Below are 18674 nucleotides of genomic sequence, written 5' to 3'. Positions count from 1 at the left end.
AATTATCTTAAGAACTATCTTCATAAACTACTAGTAGATAAATATTAAGAAATTAAACAAAAAATTATCAGAAAAAATGAACAATTTAATTTTCTGGATGATGAAGATTTTCTCCAAATCACAAAAAGAATTAATAGGAAAGTTCCTTCTTTCAAATCAAGAATAATAACTTATGGAATAAATAATAATGGTAATTTGTTAATATATTAAAATAGTAAAAGAAGAATCTATAGAAACTGCTAGAATATATGAACGAAATATCCCACTGAAAATGACTAATGAAGGTAAAATAAATTTTATAAATCACAAAGCTTTTCATATTTGTGAAAAAGAATTTACTTTTGGTGGATAGAGAGTGAAAGATCATTGCTATTTAACAGGAAAATATCCTGGAGCTGCACCTCAAGATTGCAATCTAATAATCAAAATCCTAAATATACTTCAGTTTATAATCATAATTTAACAAATTACAATGTTCATTTGTTTACTGAAAAATTAGGAATTGATAATAAGGATGTTGATGCAATCTCAGATCATAAATAAAAATATATTTCTTTTAGTAAAGATGAATTAATTTTGTAGATTTTTAGATACATTTAAATTTATGGCTCCAAGTATTAATTAACTATCTTCTAATCTTATAGAAGAACAATTTGGAGAAACAGCAAAATATTTCGAAGGTAAATAATTAAATTTAATAATTAAAGAAGGAGTTTACACTTATGAATATATGGATCCTGAAGAAAAATAACAGTAAAATAAATTACCTAAAAAGGATGTTTTTATTCAAAACTTATAAAGATAATATACCTGATGAAGATCATAAAAGAGTTATAAAAGTATGGAAAAATTTCATGTTAAAAATTTAGGTATAGTATAGAAAATTTTATAATAAATCCTATGTTCCAATAGTAGTAGATCATTTCGAAAATTTTAGAGATACATGTATTTAATCTAATGATTATGATCAATCTAGGTATTTTACTGCACCTAGTTTACATTCAATGTTAAAAATGACAAAAATTAAATTAGATTTATTACATGATTATGCTATGATTTTACTTCTTGAAAAAGGAATTCGAGATGGAAGTTCTCAAAGTATTAAAATATATGCAAAATCAAAAAAACAAGTATATGTAAATTTGAGCCAAAAACAGTCAAACTATATTGCATATTTAGATGCAAATAATTTTATCGTTGAGCAATGTCTCAATTTTTACAATTTAAAAATTTCAGCTGGGGATAGCCATTTGTTTTGATTCTGAAACCAGTTGATTATAAATATAGTTATATTTTAGAAGTGGATTTGGAAAATCCAAAAGAATTGCATGATTTTCTTAAAGGTTTACCTTTAACCCCAGAAGGAGGAAATATATGATTAACAAATTTAAATAACAAAGAAAAATATGTTTTACATAACAGAAATCTTAAACAGTGTTAAAGTTCAGATTAAAATTTAAGAAAATTCATAGAATCTTATCATTTGCACAATATGATTGGTTGTAGAAATATATTGGTTTGAATAGATAAATTAGCAACTAACGATTTTCAAACAGATTTCTACTAGTTAATGTATGAATCACTACATGGTTAATAAATATTTCAAAACCTCTTTATGAATATACTAGTGTATGTTAAGAAAAACTAGTTGCATTTCATATGAAGAAAATTAAAATTATGTTCAATATTATACCAATTTGTATTTGCATAAGCATATAGACAGTCGTTTTCTCCTTGCTCTGTTAGGAGTGGGACAGAATAGCACGCGACTAGTACAGGGTACTGTCTGGCAAGCACCATATGGTGTAGATGTATATCTTTCTCTCAACCCCACACTGAACAGACACAACCTATATCACATTACCCTCTATCAAATTCATGGAAGACTACGCCTGTACCAACTCCACCTATACCCAAATCGGAAACCACAGCAGAACGCATATTGTAGAAGCAATATGACTAATCCATAACTGTGCCCATTATCTCATAGACCTATATCAATATACATGGGTTATACTCATTGTCAGATAGTACCATCAACTGAACTAATCCTCTCTCCACAGTCAAGACTGGTGCACCTTCACACTCCTTCAGGCAAAAAAGGATAGGGACTGGTGATGACAGACATGTGCAAAACTGAAAATAGAATACCCAAACACTCAACAAATTATTGGAAAGTCTTCCACTGTCACTGTTACAATTCCTCCATCACATTATCCTTTCTTCCATAACAATAAACCATTATAAAACATCTGAGTTGATTTGGCTCATCAGTTTAAGATATTCTTACTGTCACCAGTGAACAGATCATCAAGCACTGCATGGCCCCCATGTCTGCTAGTGTAGCAATAGTTCCATCCTATACCGTATATCCGATTTTCTATACTTTCACACAGTGTTACAAACCGAATTAAACATGCCAATTACAGCACAAGAAATTGAAGTGACTCTCTCCAGAAAAGGCGCCCCAGGATCTTATTAAGAGTTTTATATGCACTCACATCAAAAAACTACCTACTCCTTCTCACAAGTCATAGTCACTCTGTACAACACTATCCTATAATTTCCACCAATAGCGAAGAAAGGCTTGCAAGATACTCCTGTTCCTTAAATTTAGAAAAAAAATAAATCTGAATGAAACGTCTTGCAACTGACCTATTAGCCACACTTCCGTCTTTACAGAGGTACTTAAAATGATCCTAGTCCTGCGCTTCCACAAACACAAACGAAAGCACCTTACTCTCCCAACACACGCTGGACATTGCATATGAAAATCGTCCCAAATGATAAACTTCTCAACCTTGTCCATCTTCTTTCTCTACAACTGAACAAACATTGTTACGCCATCTTTGTCTGCTTTGTTCCTAAAAAAGCTGTTAAAAGTGTAATGGCATGCAATTTGAAATAATTTCATCTGCTTATAGCTTCCTTTCTCACACGCCGCCTCTACTTCTTTGCCGTAAACCATGCACAAACCTGTATCTTCCATTCGTCTGCAGAAGTACCTGAGTATCGATTGTACCCATTCCTCTCTCTCTCTCTGCACAGCCGATACACATGGTCACCTGCCACCTCCCTTGAACCATCTACTACAGTGCACTAACATCACCTCCTCCCATGTCCTCCACTCTACCCATCAAGCTTCACCATGGAACCAGTATTGGACTGGTGATCACCATTGCTTTCGTCCACCGAACTCGGCTCAGTTGTATTTCTGTAAACGGTGATCCTAAAATAATAAATCTGCCACTTTTAAAGCAGTCCTCTGTGAAATTGTGTTTCACTCTGATTTGAGGCCAAAATAATGGTTCGTAGAATGATAAGCCGAAATAGCAACGCTTCGGATGGAAGTATAGATAATTGTCAAACTATCGGAGGAATCAGATGTGTGTCGTAGACATTTTTCTTTCAATATTTTCAGGGAGATGACGAGTCAAATATGATGGGATGTGTTGTAGGGGAGATGTTTTTGTTTATGACATACACTCATGTAAACTGACAGTGAACGTTAGTGCATTCAACACTGTGTAACGTTACTGATCGAAATGCGAATGTTTTCATTAACATAAAGGTGGCGATTACTGAATTTGTGGCGTTTTCGTGCTATATTTTGTCATGCAAGCGAGTGAGAAAAGCCCAGCAGTGTCAGTCTTTCCAACAAGTTCATCTACACAGTGAAAAAACTCACTCGTAGAGAGAACACAAAAGCTTCCGAACGACAGAACCAGAATTAATTCTCTGCCGTATTTAGACAGGTGTCTCAATGTGAAGTCAGCCGGTACACTTACCGTCAGCTGTCCGCCCCCAGCCGCTGATCTGAGCAGTTGATCCCACGAAGGTTTTGTTGATGTCCCGAGGAGAAGGTAACGCCACCACGTTGATGAACTCTTGGGGAGAAAGCGTTACAAATCATAATCACAGTATGTTAATTTCATTTCTCTAAATCTGCATTGCAGCGTGTAATTAAGGACATTGAGTGGTATAGTACAACTGTGTAATTTGCATTTTACTTTGACAAGACGCCCTAACCAGTAATGTAAATGTCGTGTGACCAGGGCCTCCCGTCGGGCAGACCGTTCGCCGGGTGCAAGTCTTTTGTTTTGACGCCACTTCAGCGACTTTCGCGTCGATGGGGATGAAATGATGATGATGAGGACAACACAACACAACACCCATTATTATTAAGTGTGAATCCTGGAATGTACTGCAGCTCTCTGTTCACATCAATCAGGTAATACTTTTACTTTACAATCATAGTGGTCATTCACCTTTAGATCTCCCACTTCATCTTATTCTTTATCGTTTCAGTAATAAGCGAGTGGAGATTAATGCGAATGTATCTCAGCACATGAAGTAAGATTCTAAAAGTTTTCTTCTTATTTTCAATATGCAAGCCAAGGTGACTTCTTTGAATACTGAGTCAAAAAGCAGGAAACAGCCTGAATATTTGGCGGAATAGTGCAGCTGCTGACCCAGAGACGATAAGTACTACTGGAAGCCTACTTGAAGGACTCACGTGGAGTGCTGAAAAACTTTACTCGCTTAATCGAAGCGACAATGCATTTTTCAGATCTGAAGGTAATGATATTCTCTGAGTCTTTATGAATATAATTGTCTAAAAGGAAACAAATTTTAAAAGTAGTTTAAGAATATGGTTTGAGACGTGGCAATGTTACGTCATTCCACTGTGGACACTTGTTGCACTCATTGTTAATAAATTAGTAAAGTAAAATAATGAACCAAATAGCCAAGTGGATTCATATGTAGATGTATGTGAAATTGCATTAGAGTGAATTTGGTGAAAACCACATGGTGATCTGAGGGAAGAATTACGAGATATTAGAGAGTTAATTTAGTTTGATGATCTGTATTTACGAAATCTAGTGGCGACTGTGGGTTCCAATTGTCGTGGAGAAGGACAGTGGTGCCCACAAAAACGCACGTTGGCGTGATGGGGACTCACTTTACGAGAAGTTTCGAAGGCTAGCGGAGGTATACTGTGGCCTAGCTAAACGTACTGCACACTTTGCAGGGGCAGACACACATTTGGGCTGACCCTGTGGCAAGGGAGACCAGAAGTAAAGAGGAAGAATAATGCACACTAAAGTCACGCATTGATGAAATATAAGCACATCACCAAGAAAGAGATGTGTGACACAAGTGAAAGTTGGTAGGCGTGTTCCTAGATCTGAGAGATGATGTCTATCCAAATTTCGCACCAGTCGCATAAGAGTGGCGCTAGTAGCTCTGCTATGAAGATGAAAATCAGGTTTGCTTTAAATACACACTGTAACTGATGTTAGTCAAGAATGCGTTTAAAGCAACAAAGACGCCATTATCAGCACCTCATTCAGTTTGAACAACGTCATGTAACACAGCTATGAGATGCTGAATATTCCACCCGCGGCAGTGCAGAAAAATTTGGCAGGAATGCAGCCACTGTACATAATTGCTGCCAGCGATGGTCACAAAGATGTACAGTCACAAGAAGACCAGGCTGTGGACTGCCCTTTGGCACTACTGAGAGGGAAGACCATGGTCTTCGGCGTGTTGCTTTGGCGCATTGTGTTGTATCTACAGCAACAACTTGAGCAGCAGTGGCACCACAGTGACACAACAAAGTGTTACAAATAGGTTAGCACATCGATTTATGGTCTAGGGTGCGATTTCTCAAAAGAGTAGAAGCTTTCTCGTGACTATCCCACGCTCCCTGACTGCAAAATTGCACATCAGTCTGGAGGTTCGACCTGTTGCTCTGCCATTAATGAAGAGCATCCCAGTGGGTGTTTTTCAACATGATAACGCTCGTCCACATACCGCTGTTGTAGCCTGACATGCTCTACAGAGTGTCAACATGTTATCTTGGCCTGCTCGATCACCAGATGTGTCTCCAATGGACCACATACGGGCCATGGGCCATTGGACAACAACTCCGTCATCCACAAACAGCATTAATTGTCCCTACACTGACTGACCAAATGCAACAGGCATGGAACTCCATCACACAAACTAACACCCAACACCTATAAAATACAACGCGTGCACTTTTGCATGCTTGGATTCAACATTCTGGTGGTTACACGGATTACTCATGTTCCAGCACTTCACATTTGCAATTGCTTATCTCGCCCTTAAATTAACCTGTGATCTTGCAATGTTACACACTGAAATGTGTTACCTAAACAAATGTATTCCTCAAAATGTCATTACTATATATTAACAACGTTTTGATGCTGCGATTTTTTTCCGTCAGTGTGGTTAGATGGTAGTAGACAGTGTCGCCAAATCAGCAGTTAGAATACTAAAAGCTTTGAAAATTCTCAAAGTAGATGGTGTGAAGTCACTGATGCCCAGCCAGTTGTGGGACAGATGCGCTATTATTAGTGGAGACAGCAGCTAGTGTTGGGAGAGACCTGACTTGCAGGGAGGGTGAGAGCTACATATCTGCAATAACAAGTTTTGTTTTTGCTCTTATGGAGTCAACAACGCCTAATCTAGTAAAGCCATAGGAAGTGGCGTTTACAGACTACACTTCGATTCGCGAGAACATTCACAGACTTAGACAATGGCAGATATTGTACAAGGCTAATGCCAGGCCGCACTCCATTATTCCAACTTATGTTGATAAGTGTGACGCTATGATTACAACAGTGTTCATTACCTCAGTGTTGTGATTTTATCGTCGCTAGTGACCACTTGGTTGCGTCAGTGCATTTAGTTTATTTTTTGTGTCTTGGAGAACATCAGGTTATTGAGTTCTGGCGTTATGATCTGAAGTTGACCTTGGCAGGTAGCTACGATGCAAAGCACTGCATAGCTACAGCTGTTAACCAGTGTAAATTCATGTGTGAGTAACGTTTTGTAGAGCATCAGTAGTGAGCGAGAGAAAGAAGTTACGGTTGCGTTACCTCCGTGAATTCGGATAAAAGCATTTGTAACATTTTGCAACTGATTTAACTAGTGTACAAACATAAAACTGAAGGATGCTGATCGCGGATGTGCTTCTGGACTTTGAAGGTGCAGAGCCAACATGTAGGTCGGCTGTTCAACAGAGCCACACACCACTCTTAGTCTTCTTCTGCCCGATAAAGGCACTTTGTTTATTGTTGGTTGTTGGTTAGGGTTTAGACATCAGTTATGTTCTTTTGTTGCCAGCCCATGTGTTTCGTTTCGATTGGCACTAAATTGCTACAAATCAAATTAATGTGAAGTAGGAGGGGAGGCTGCATGACGTTGGCGGGAAACAGCATAAAATGATGTGGTATAATTATTAGGTTCCTGCAGAAGTTCGTAGCATTTTTCCATAAATTTAACAAACATAACAGATAACACATGAGAATACATTCTCCTTCACTATTTACAACAGTCTGCCGACGCTGGGGCGACTTTTCAATTTCACGACTGTGATATCACGTGGTTTTGAGATGAAGAAATCTTCGAGCCATATTCGGAGCGCATTTTCATCCGGAATGGAAGCTCCTTGACGGTTGTTCGATAGAGCACAGAAAAAGGTGAAAAGCTGAGGGCGCAAGATCGTGTACATAAGGTGGGTGTGGAGTGACTTCCCAACATACCTCCTGTATAATGTTTTTTTGTGAAAATGCGGGGAGGCGTTCGTAGTTAGATTTTGTAGGTACTAGATCATTAGATCAATCTTATGGAAAATAAAAAATTTCGAGTGTTAACGAGTCACTTTTTATTTTTTATAACATTGGTCTAGTGGTCCCTTTTAGCTAATAATAATATAATAAAAACTATAATAAAAAATCATTTATTTTGCCTACATTTCCCATAGGTAAATGTAATGTAAATAAATTAATTGCCTAATTAAATATTATTTAAAAAAAGCATTATTAGATCATTTTCTTAATCCCAAAAATTATCCATTTTCGACTTTTGTGAAAAACGTGTTTTTTAAAATTATTTTCAAAACAATTTCTAAAAAAGCATTTTTTATATATTTTTCTCAGCACCAAAAATGTCCTATTTCTGACTTCTGTGGAAAACATGTTTTTTAAAAATTATATTAAACAATAAGTATATCTAACTGTTTACACTCCGCTTTAGCAGCTATAAGATTATTATGAGCTGATGTTTGTAAATGTTTTTTGAAGGAAGATTTATTTACAGTTCTACCACATTTATAAGTAATTTTAATTTCATTACGTTCCTTACAGCATTCTTTACAAACACATTTATATCCACCTGTTCGATATTTATCTTCATAAAATTCGTCAATGCTTTTTTAGTCATACATTCACTACACTGTCTTAATTGTGGCTTGGGACAGCCTAAAGACTGCTTTAGCTGTCGCTTAGTGTTGTCCATTTAAATAAAATAAAATTAATGAGAAAAATAATTTTTAAAAAATTTCACATCATGAATTCTGTATCATGAAATTCATTATTTCTATATTTAAGTTTCTTGATTCCTTTATATTTCAGTTTCATTTGTCCTTTTTTAATAATATCAAGTTCCCAAGGATCAATTAATTTGTAATATCTATCTGGTAAAATAACTTTAAAATCCTTACTATGTGCAATACATATTTTTCTTCATATCTAGTATTTAAATATTCACAGTGAGTAACATTATGTAAAACATTAATCTCTCGTTCAGTTATTTTTTTAATCTCTTTCGAGACACTAACATCATTAAGCTTCTTAATCATGGTCTCCATTTATATAGAATAAATTTTATCAGATTTATACATAATAATTATTTATTAGACTTTCAACAATGGGTAATGACCATATGGTAATGTATCTATTCAATTTTCTAAAACATATCTTTTATTATCATGAGGACTTAGTGCTTTTTTGTGTACTTAAATTGTATATATTTCATGTTTTTCACTTTTAAATAAGTTAAATTTTCTATATTGTTCTATATTGTTAAACAAGCAATCTTTATAATCTACTAAACTTATTTTGTTTTTAACAACACATTTTTTAATTCCTATAGATTTCTTTTCTATTTTGTCACCAACTTTATAAGCATACATCTTAGCTCTTAATCCACAAACTTCTTCCAATTTTTTTCCATTACATTCATCTTTCATTTTACTAACAATGTTCTTGTTTATCTGTGGAATATTATATATATTATCTGTTGGATAATCACTTGTATCAAAATAATCAATCATTGATTTCACATCTTCATAGAAATCTTCGGTTTTAATATTGTAAATATAACAATCTGTATCTTGATAACATAATTCAATATTTTCTCCATATTTAGGTTTCATAACTCTATAGTGAAAATCGTACATCAATTCTTTAGATAAATCAAGTATACTTAATCCAACATAAATAAGTTTATTAAATATTATTTTAGTTTTATTCATATGAATAGCAGCTAGATTTTCGGTTCAATATAGTTCTATGTTTAAAGTTTGGTTTAGCTACAAGTTTATCACATACTTTACTATCTGAAACTAATTTAATATCCTGTCTATTTCTTATATTTTTCATTGTTTTACCAAATACAGAATTATTCATTAATCTATAGAAATCTTTTTCAAAATCATTTGTGGCTTTTGTTCTTAACTTTAACCAATTAGATTGTTTAAATTTTAACACTTTATGTATTTTTGTAAGTTTCATTCCTAAAGACAAATATTGTTTAAGATTTATATAATGTACTACATAATTATGTGTTTTTATCTAAAGAAGTTATTAATTTCCTTTCATTTGTACCTAGAACAAGTTTTGATTCAGGAGCTAGCAGTAAATCTTTATGTACATCATGTAATTCTTTTCGATATTCTAGATCTACTTCAAATATATATCCATCTGGACTATTGTTTGACATTTCACTTATTTTTGTAGAATTAAAATTATTTGGTTCATCCCATATGGTAAATATTGGTTCATAGCATAATCGTATAAATTATTTGCAACTAGATACATTATATAATTTGATATTTATTTATTATTATAACCTTTTAAATATTTATTATTTGCTTTTACATATCTTTTACAACATTGTGGAATTCCACTGATTATTCCTTTTCAAGCCATTAGAAGCATATTGTAGTCATATAACAAATCAAGTTTTTGATTAGCAGTTTTTAACATTGCATCCCAAGATTAACCTGGTGCTGTAAAATACCAAGATGGATCTAAATTATATGTATTTTTACATATTTTTCATAAATTTTCAATAACATCACTTAACAATAATACACCAGTTTTAACATAAATCATGATATTCACCAAGATTTTTAATATTGAATATTTCCCAAACTAATTTTGCATGTTTATAATCTTCATCATTTATGTCACAATCATTTAATTTACTATTAAATTTATCTTTTGTTGGTAATTGTGTTTCTTCAAAGTTTTTCCAAGAATCTATGTAATCATATAGATAAAAAACTTTTCTAATTACTAAGTTAAATAATTCTGGAGAAACATACTTTTTATTATTTTTTAACTGATTTGTAGATTTATTAAACATTTTATATTCATCGAGTGTAAGTGGTTTCATTTCTTCAATTTCAAAATAATTTCTTCCAATTTCATCAACATTTTGTTTTATAGATTCTATAAATTTTTTATGACAATTTGGTCCTCTATAAACCACAGGATCTTTATAATTTTCATATATATATTTAATATAATAACAAAATCCACTAGGTTCATACTTTTGATATTTCATTGTATATGGTGTTTCGGGATTTGGTTTACAATTATCGATCCGTAAAAGTAAACTTTAAAAATAGGCATAAATGACAAATGGAACATTTTGTGTAAATTTATAATTTTGAAAATATACATATTCTTCTTCAGTAGGCATTTCAACTGTTAATGGTTTATTAGTTAAACGATTTCTTGTGTGTTCATCTCATTTTTCTTTACTATTAAGATGTAGTAAACATATATCAAAAATAAATTTTACCATTTCATGTTTAGTAATTTGACTTGATAAAAGTCTAGATAAATTTTTATATAACATTAACGTGAATTATTATCTGTCTTAAAATAAAGTAGATTTACGTTTTCCTTTTTTAGATTTTGTTATTTTTAATGGATGCACTTGGTAATTTTCATCTTTGTCATCAAATGAATGAACATTAATAGATAAATTAGTTATTTTTTCTATTTTTGGAAGATGGTCAACTGGTACAGGAAATTCAATATTTTCAAGTTTTTTATATTTTGTTATTCTATGAGAATGATCATCGACAGGAAACAAAGCTGATTTTATAGCCCACAGGAAACACTTTTGATGAATATTTTTTACATTAACACATGCTTTCTTATTTTTAATTTTATCTGGTGACTCAACATAAGATGATCACCTTAGTGGAACATATTTGTTAATTGCTAATTGTAAGTCAATTATTCTATTTAATGACCATCCAGATCCCTGTGCTTCAAAATTAGATATATTCTCTAAAATATTTGTTTTACATATTTGAATTTTTTATTAAAATCTAATTTTGTTAAAATAGTATAGTTTGGAGTTTGTTATCCAAATTCTTGAACTGTTCCATTTGTTTCACGTGTTTGTATTTTATATTCACAATATAAATTCAAATTTATCTTTACATCATGATGTACTTTCAAATAGTCTTTAACAATCTTAAAAATTTTTGTTTTTACTGCACTTAAGAAATTATTAGGATCATGTATATCCATATTATTTTCTAAATTTTAGTTTTTGATCTGTTTCCAAATGTCTTTTCAACTAAGTAATCATTAATTGTTTTTCTATCTTTTGATTTTACAAATATATTTGTAGAAAATGGAAATATTCCTTTTAATGGTTTATCTTCTTTAGTTAGAAAAACATCATAAATATCATACAATGGTAAATTTTTCCAAAGATTTTCACTAGGTTCAGCTGTATTATTTTTAATAATATTTGTTTGATTATCACTTATTTCTTCTGCGACAGCTGTCGCAGTCTTACAACTGTGTTCAGGTATATAAATATTGACAACCTTTTTATAATTATTACTTACTTCAGTTATATGATTTTTACTTACTTCAGCAACATTATTTGTATCATTTTCAGATGTATTATTTTGAACAATATTTGTATTATTTTCGGATGTATTATTTCTATAATAATTGAACGATTACTAATAATAAATCTAATTAAATCAGCTTTACGTAAACTTGAATATTCTCGTCAATTATTTATTCTAAAAAATTCACGAAGTCTTACAACAGGAAATTTTTGTACTTGATTAGCAAGTTGTTCTAGTAGAGCTGCAATGTTACTTTCCATTTTGCTTTTCTATTTACAAAAAAAAAAATTAATTAGATTTGTAAAAAATATTTTTTAAAATAAAATGATAATTAGTTAATACATAGATAAGGATCATTATTTAATAAATAATTAATCAAAAAGAAAGTTAGTTTATTATTTAGTTTAACAGTAAATTAGTTTTTAAATAATTTATTTATTATTTAATTTAACAATCAATTAGTTTTAAAACAAGTAGTTTATTATTTAATTTAAGAATCAATTTGTTTGCTCTTCTATTTATTACAAAGAAATACAGTAGCTTTGTAAAAATTATTTTTATTGAATAAAAATGATAATTATTTAATAGATGGATTGATAATTATTATGCTTAATATATTCTAAAGTACATTTCTTACATTTATTATTATGTTTATCTTTATGTGATGGATTTACATAAAAACAATTTAAATCTTTAATTTATTGAAAATTTTACATTTCTTTTTTTCTTCACTTATAACTTCTTCATTATGCATCGTGAATTTAGATTTTTCTTTATTTTCCATTTTTGTGTGTTCTTCACTTGGATTTCGTCCAAAATGTTCTTTAAAATAATATTTAGCAACACTTTTTGCACATAGACAAGGATTTCGATTTTTATTGTAATTTTCTACATGATATTTATTTAAACATGGTCTACATATAGTTCTATAACCATGTTTCGTGTATTTTTGTAAAGTAAAATTATCAATTGATTTTTCTGACTTAGAATATTTACAAAATTTCGTTTTCACTGAACAATCTTGTTGAACTTTCTCCATTTATATAGAAAAAATTTATTAGAATTGAAAAAAGTTTTTTTTTTAATTTTAAATTATTCATATAAATTATTTTAAAAATTATCATCACCAATAATCATCATCATAATCATCATCAGCTTCATAGTCCTGATTTCTAAATTGACGATTTCTATAAAGTGAAGGATCAAATGAGCTTGTAGTTAATGGTAAAGAATCGAGTGAAGCTAATATATGTTTTAATGTTGGTTCTTTATTTTTCAAAAATTTCTGCAAAGTGGACAATTTTCTGTTTCCCTTAACTATTCATCAATACATTCTTTATGAAAAATATGATTGCATCTTGTTTTAACAAATTGTTATTTTCATAACTTAAACAAATATCTTTTTCACATACCTCAATTAGTACATAAGTTTCTTTTAGTTTAGTTTGCATTTCGTTTAGGTTCTGCATTTATAAGAAATAGTTTTTATTAGATTTATAAAAAGTTAAATTTTCAAATTGAATTTAATCTTAAATACAAACTACTAATTTCACATAATGTTTATGTTTTGCTAACCTAATAAAAAACATTTCTCTTAAATTGAGCAGATTTTAGACATCATCAACAACAAGCTTACATACAACAACTAACACGTTTTAATGATTATTGGTGAAGACAACAATCTGTGGCTTAAAGCTAAAGATATTGCTATACTTTGGAATATAGTCAAACACATAAAGCTTTTAAGCATATTGATGATGATAAAAAATTATTAGTACATTTAAACCCTTCCAATTTAGACATATTAAAAGGCAATGAAAAATCTACTATATTTATCAATGAAGGTGGCCTCTATTCTTTAATTTTAAAATAAAAAAAGAAGAATCTAACTATTTAAAAGATGGGTTACTCATGAAGTTTTACCATCAATTACAAAACATGGTGAATATAATATTAGAAAAGAGGTGATTGATGCTTATAAATATCAAATAAAACACAAAGATAATTGTATACAACAACTACAAGAATTGAATAAATCTAACACAAAAATAATTCCGTTAAAAGATGATAGAATTAAAATGGGAGCGATCGTATTCAGAATTTGAGAGAAACAGTTAATATGGCTTCGTAAGTAATAGGAAAAAGAAATGATGAAATAAATAATTTATTAGCACATTTAGTTCCTAAACAATTAATGAAAACTTAAGACCAACATTCATTCTTTTTAAAATTATTTGATGATGAATGTGAATATAATTATTATGTCATTAGAACACATCAAAAACATTTACAGAAACAACTATATAAAATCGAAGATAGACATCCAAATTGTGAAAAAATGTTAAGGTTGTATTACAATCCTAATTCAGTAAATCAGTTTCAAAGAATGAAAGAAAATTTAGGGATTGACTGTCATGTGAACTATTTCAATATTTTGAATAACTATACACAAGAACAATTGATTCATTGAATAATTAGTCTTAATCAAACTGAACTACTATAAAATAACTTTATTTACCCAAATATATGAATTATCGAAACCTAACCATTTAACATAAACTTTATTATCTTTCTTTTTTAAAACTTTTTCAACTTAGTATACATCTGGATATTTCATTTTCTGTTGCTCTTGTTTAGAAATATTTCCTATTATATCTTTTAATTTATATGTGATTGGATTAGAATGAATAACAGCTTCAACTTCAAATACTTATGTTGACCAATTAGCTGTATATCCTTTTGCAAAATGACCTTTAAGTTTACTAATTCTTACTTTATCGCTTTTTTAAAATGACTAGCTTTTTCACTAGATATAATGTTACCTATTTTTAAATTTTACAGTTACTTCTATTGGCTTCATTTTTATTGTAGAATGTTTTATGTTATTATATTCATCAATTAGATCTTTCATTAAGTTTATCCATTTATAATTTTCGTGTGAAGAGAATTTCTTCCACATCTTTTCTTTAAGTTTTCTGTTAAAACGTTAAACAACAGATGCTTTTAATTCTGAAAAAGCAGAATAATGATTAATGTTATATTTCTCCATTAATTGTTTAAATTCTTTTTTATAGAATTTTTTACCATTATCTGTTTGGAAATTATTTGGTGGTCTATCTATAAAATTTTATTGATAAGCATCAACTATATTCTTCGCTGTTTTATCTTTATTAGGAAGAGCGCAAGCAAATTTCGAAAAGACATTAATATTAGTCAATAAATACTTATATCCTTTATTTATTTTAGAAATACCTTTTAAATTACCTGAATCCATTTCAACTAAATAAGTTTCCCATAAACCATCTATACTAAAAGAAACAACATTTCTTCTTTTAAAATTGTTTCTCATTGCTTTATATAATTCATTAATTATATTTTCACGAACATTATTATTTAAACCTTCACCATTGGCTGCTTCATCAGTCTTAGAACATTGTTCCTCTACAAAAATTTTTAACAAATTTACTCTTTTTAGATTTACAATCTGTACAAATATCTTCAATTCTTTGTCTTTCATTTTTAGTTTGTCACTCTATGTGGATTATTTGTATCAGTAAACTTCTTACAATTTACACAATAAATATGATAATCATGTGAAGTATGATTTTCCATTTATATAGATAAAAATTTATTAAATTTAAATTATTTCACCACATACAATTGTATTTATATCTACAGGAACAGTTTTAACAGAATCTTTCAATATTACAGTTATAAAATTAGATGTATGTACCATTATTGATTGGATATTATTATTTATTTTATATAGCTTATCAGCTACACTGACTGTTATATCAAAATCATCGAAGTTCTTAATCTCTATTTTTATATTGGCCAACAATAATAATTCTTTTAAGTATTAAATCATATTCAAAATGGTACATTTTTTGTTCACTACCTGTCATAAAATAAATTCAATTATTTGTTTATCATATACTTTTTCTTTAAGATTACTTAACTGTTCTAGGTATGGACTTAAATCTGTTTTTGTGAAATAATCTGAAAAAGCTTTTTCTACTTCCTTTTTTGTACACAAAGTCTTGAAAGTGTTGTAGTTATCTCGATGAATCTGATTAATTTTTTCATTTAACTGTGTATTGGTAACATATTTATTAAATTGTGTTAGAATGCTTCTGTGTTTTGGTTTTGTAACATTATCTTTTTCTAAGTATTGTTTGTTAACTGCATCTTTTGCATCAATTGGATCATTTACATTAGCAAGTCTTCTACCCTTAAAGCCAATATACCCTTTACTTATTTTAAAGATAGTATTAAATTCTTTTTGAAATTGTTTAATTGCATTAGTTATCTTTGCATCAAATTGTTTAATCATATTTCCAGTTTTTTCTAGGTCGAATGTAGATGTATTAACTACATGTTCACTTTGTTTAAATGAATTATTTACAAAAATGTCCATTTATTAAACCTAAAATATCATTAATAATATAATTTTCAAAAAGCAATTTTAAAACAAAAAGACAATAATGATCACATATTACTTCATCAACATTTTGTATTCTTCTGTATTGTAATATAATTCATCTTTTCCTGACTAATTAACTAATTATTTTGGTATACTACCACCAAATGGATCTAAAACGACTTTTTTATTTTTATAATAACAAATTCAATGTGTACCAGGATTATCAGATGTATCTAAATTTACTATTTCACATTCTATTTTAAATGGGTTATTTGGTAATTCGTCAATCATACATACGAAAATGTTCAATTTTTAATTGTTTTGTAAGTTTTTCTGTATCAAAGTTACTTAATGCATTAGGATATTTATTAATTACTTCTTCAAAATGTCTTTTGTTTTCTTTATTCCAGTTCCTGCTTTCTCTTCCATTTGTAAGTTATGTCTTATTTGGTCTTCTAATTCTTTATCACCTTTCTTGTTGTTTATAACTACATTTGCAATTGCTGCAGATCCACTAGCTAAGGAACCAATTGCTGCTACATATGGTAATGCAGCTAATAATAATGGTAAAATTCCGCCTTCATGTTGTGTTAGTCCTTTACCATCTTTCTTTTTTGTTAAATATTCAATAATTTTTAACAACTGGAATAAATAATGTAATAAGTAAATTACCACCAACTTTCTTTCCTTTTTCCCTTTTTTGAACCTCTGTTAAAAATGGTTCAATTGCATTTAATTGTTCGTTATTTAACTTTAATTTAATTGACTTTGGTTTTGTTTTGCCACTAGGTAGCAAAGTCTAATCAATTGTTAAGTTATTCATTTATATAGTCAAATATTTAATAAAGGTTTCTTATATAAATTAAAAAATTTTTAATCCAAACCATTTTCATCAACATTAATTCCTATACCTAATTTTCGTTTTACACACATTATTCCTCTAACTGCTGTTGCAACTTTTTCACCAAATGAAGCATCACTTGCATACATTCTTTCTTTTGCAGCTAATTGAAGTTCTTTATCAGCTATATGTCTTTTTTCTAAATCTTTATTATCTCTATAAACAGTATCATGTGTTTTACAATATTCATCTAATTGATTTATACCTTTATCACCTTTAGCTAAACTTTCTTTTAATTTTGTACCTGGACCACAATGGATATAACCAGGAACATGCATTTCAAATGGCAATTTGTTAATTAAATTATTTACTAATCCTTTTCCATATTTATCACTTTCCCAAAATGTATGTGGAAGACTATTTAAAAATCTAAAAAAATATGGAATTCCTTTTGCACTATCGATTGTAAAATCACTAAATTTATTTGTTAACATTTGTGCAATACTAACTTTTTCATTATGATAATTCTTATTTCCAGCTAGTTCTTCAACATGAATAACTGCTAATCTATCAATTAATTCACTAACATCATTCATCCAAACATTTTCAATTCATTTATCTGTATATGTTGTAATTAAACCTTTACCTTTTCGTTCTGGAGAACTAAAATCTGAAGAATCTGTCGTTGAATTTCTTCTTTTTGGATAATAATCATTAACAGTTTCTTTTATTAAGTATTTATATTTATTACCTTTACTTGATGTTGGTTCATTTCGATTATCAGCAGAATACAATGCACCTGAATTATATAATACATCTGCATAATTTGATGAAACTACACCATCGAATTTTTCATTCATATCATCTATAGTAATTTGATTTTCAGTTAAAAGTCTCATTAATCCATCTGTACCTTCATACGTTTTTTCACCAATTTTTAATTTATCTCCACTGAATTCAACAGGAAAATTACCAACATATTGAAACATGCCAACAGGTTTTAAACCAAAAACTTTATCTTCACTATGAATAGTGTACTTTAACATTCTTTCACTAACATTTATCTATTTAGTTTCATTTATCTTTTTATTTTATTTTGATGTCTACTTGTTTCCTTTTCTTCTTGATATTTCTCTAATACATCTTGAATTTCTGATTCACTTAATGTAGAATCATATTTTCCAGGAATATCATCAGACCAATCCAAAATCTTCTATATGATGACAGTATGGAATCATTTGTTTTTCAACTTCTCTATTTTCTTCAGTTGCTTTCAGAACATTATCTCCTAATCCTTCAATATCTTTTTTTACTTTTTCAATAGCATCAATAACAGGTTGATCTTCCTATTTATATTTTTTTCATTCTGTCCTTGGTTGCTTTTTCTAAAGCTTAAATTGTTTTTTTAATACTTCAGCTTTCTTTTTATT

General features: G+C 29.7%; 1 protein-coding gene across 1 annotated transcript in view; it reads right to left on the bottom strand.

Moving 5' to 3' along the window:
- Positions 1-18674, bottom strand: part of LOC124551252 (serine protease 1-like) — a 164039-nt gene that overhangs the window by 39435 nt on the left and 105930 nt on the right. The window contains exon 3 of the mRNA XM_047126249.1: positions 3789-3887. Within this exon, the coding sequence (XP_046982205.1) occupies positions 3789-3887 (99 nt within the window). The remainder of the gene's footprint in view (positions 1-3788; positions 3888-18674) is intronic.

The sequence above is a fragment of the Schistocerca americana genome, chromosome 9, assembly GCF_021461395.2.
Source record: "Schistocerca americana isolate TAMUIC-IGC-003095 chromosome 9, iqSchAmer2.1, whole genome shotgun sequence".
Taxonomy (NCBI): domain Eukaryota; kingdom Metazoa; phylum Arthropoda; class Insecta; order Orthoptera; family Acrididae; genus Schistocerca; species Schistocerca americana.
Note: the sequence above shows the minus strand (reverse complement) of the source record. Positions and strands in the feature narration are given on the sequence as shown.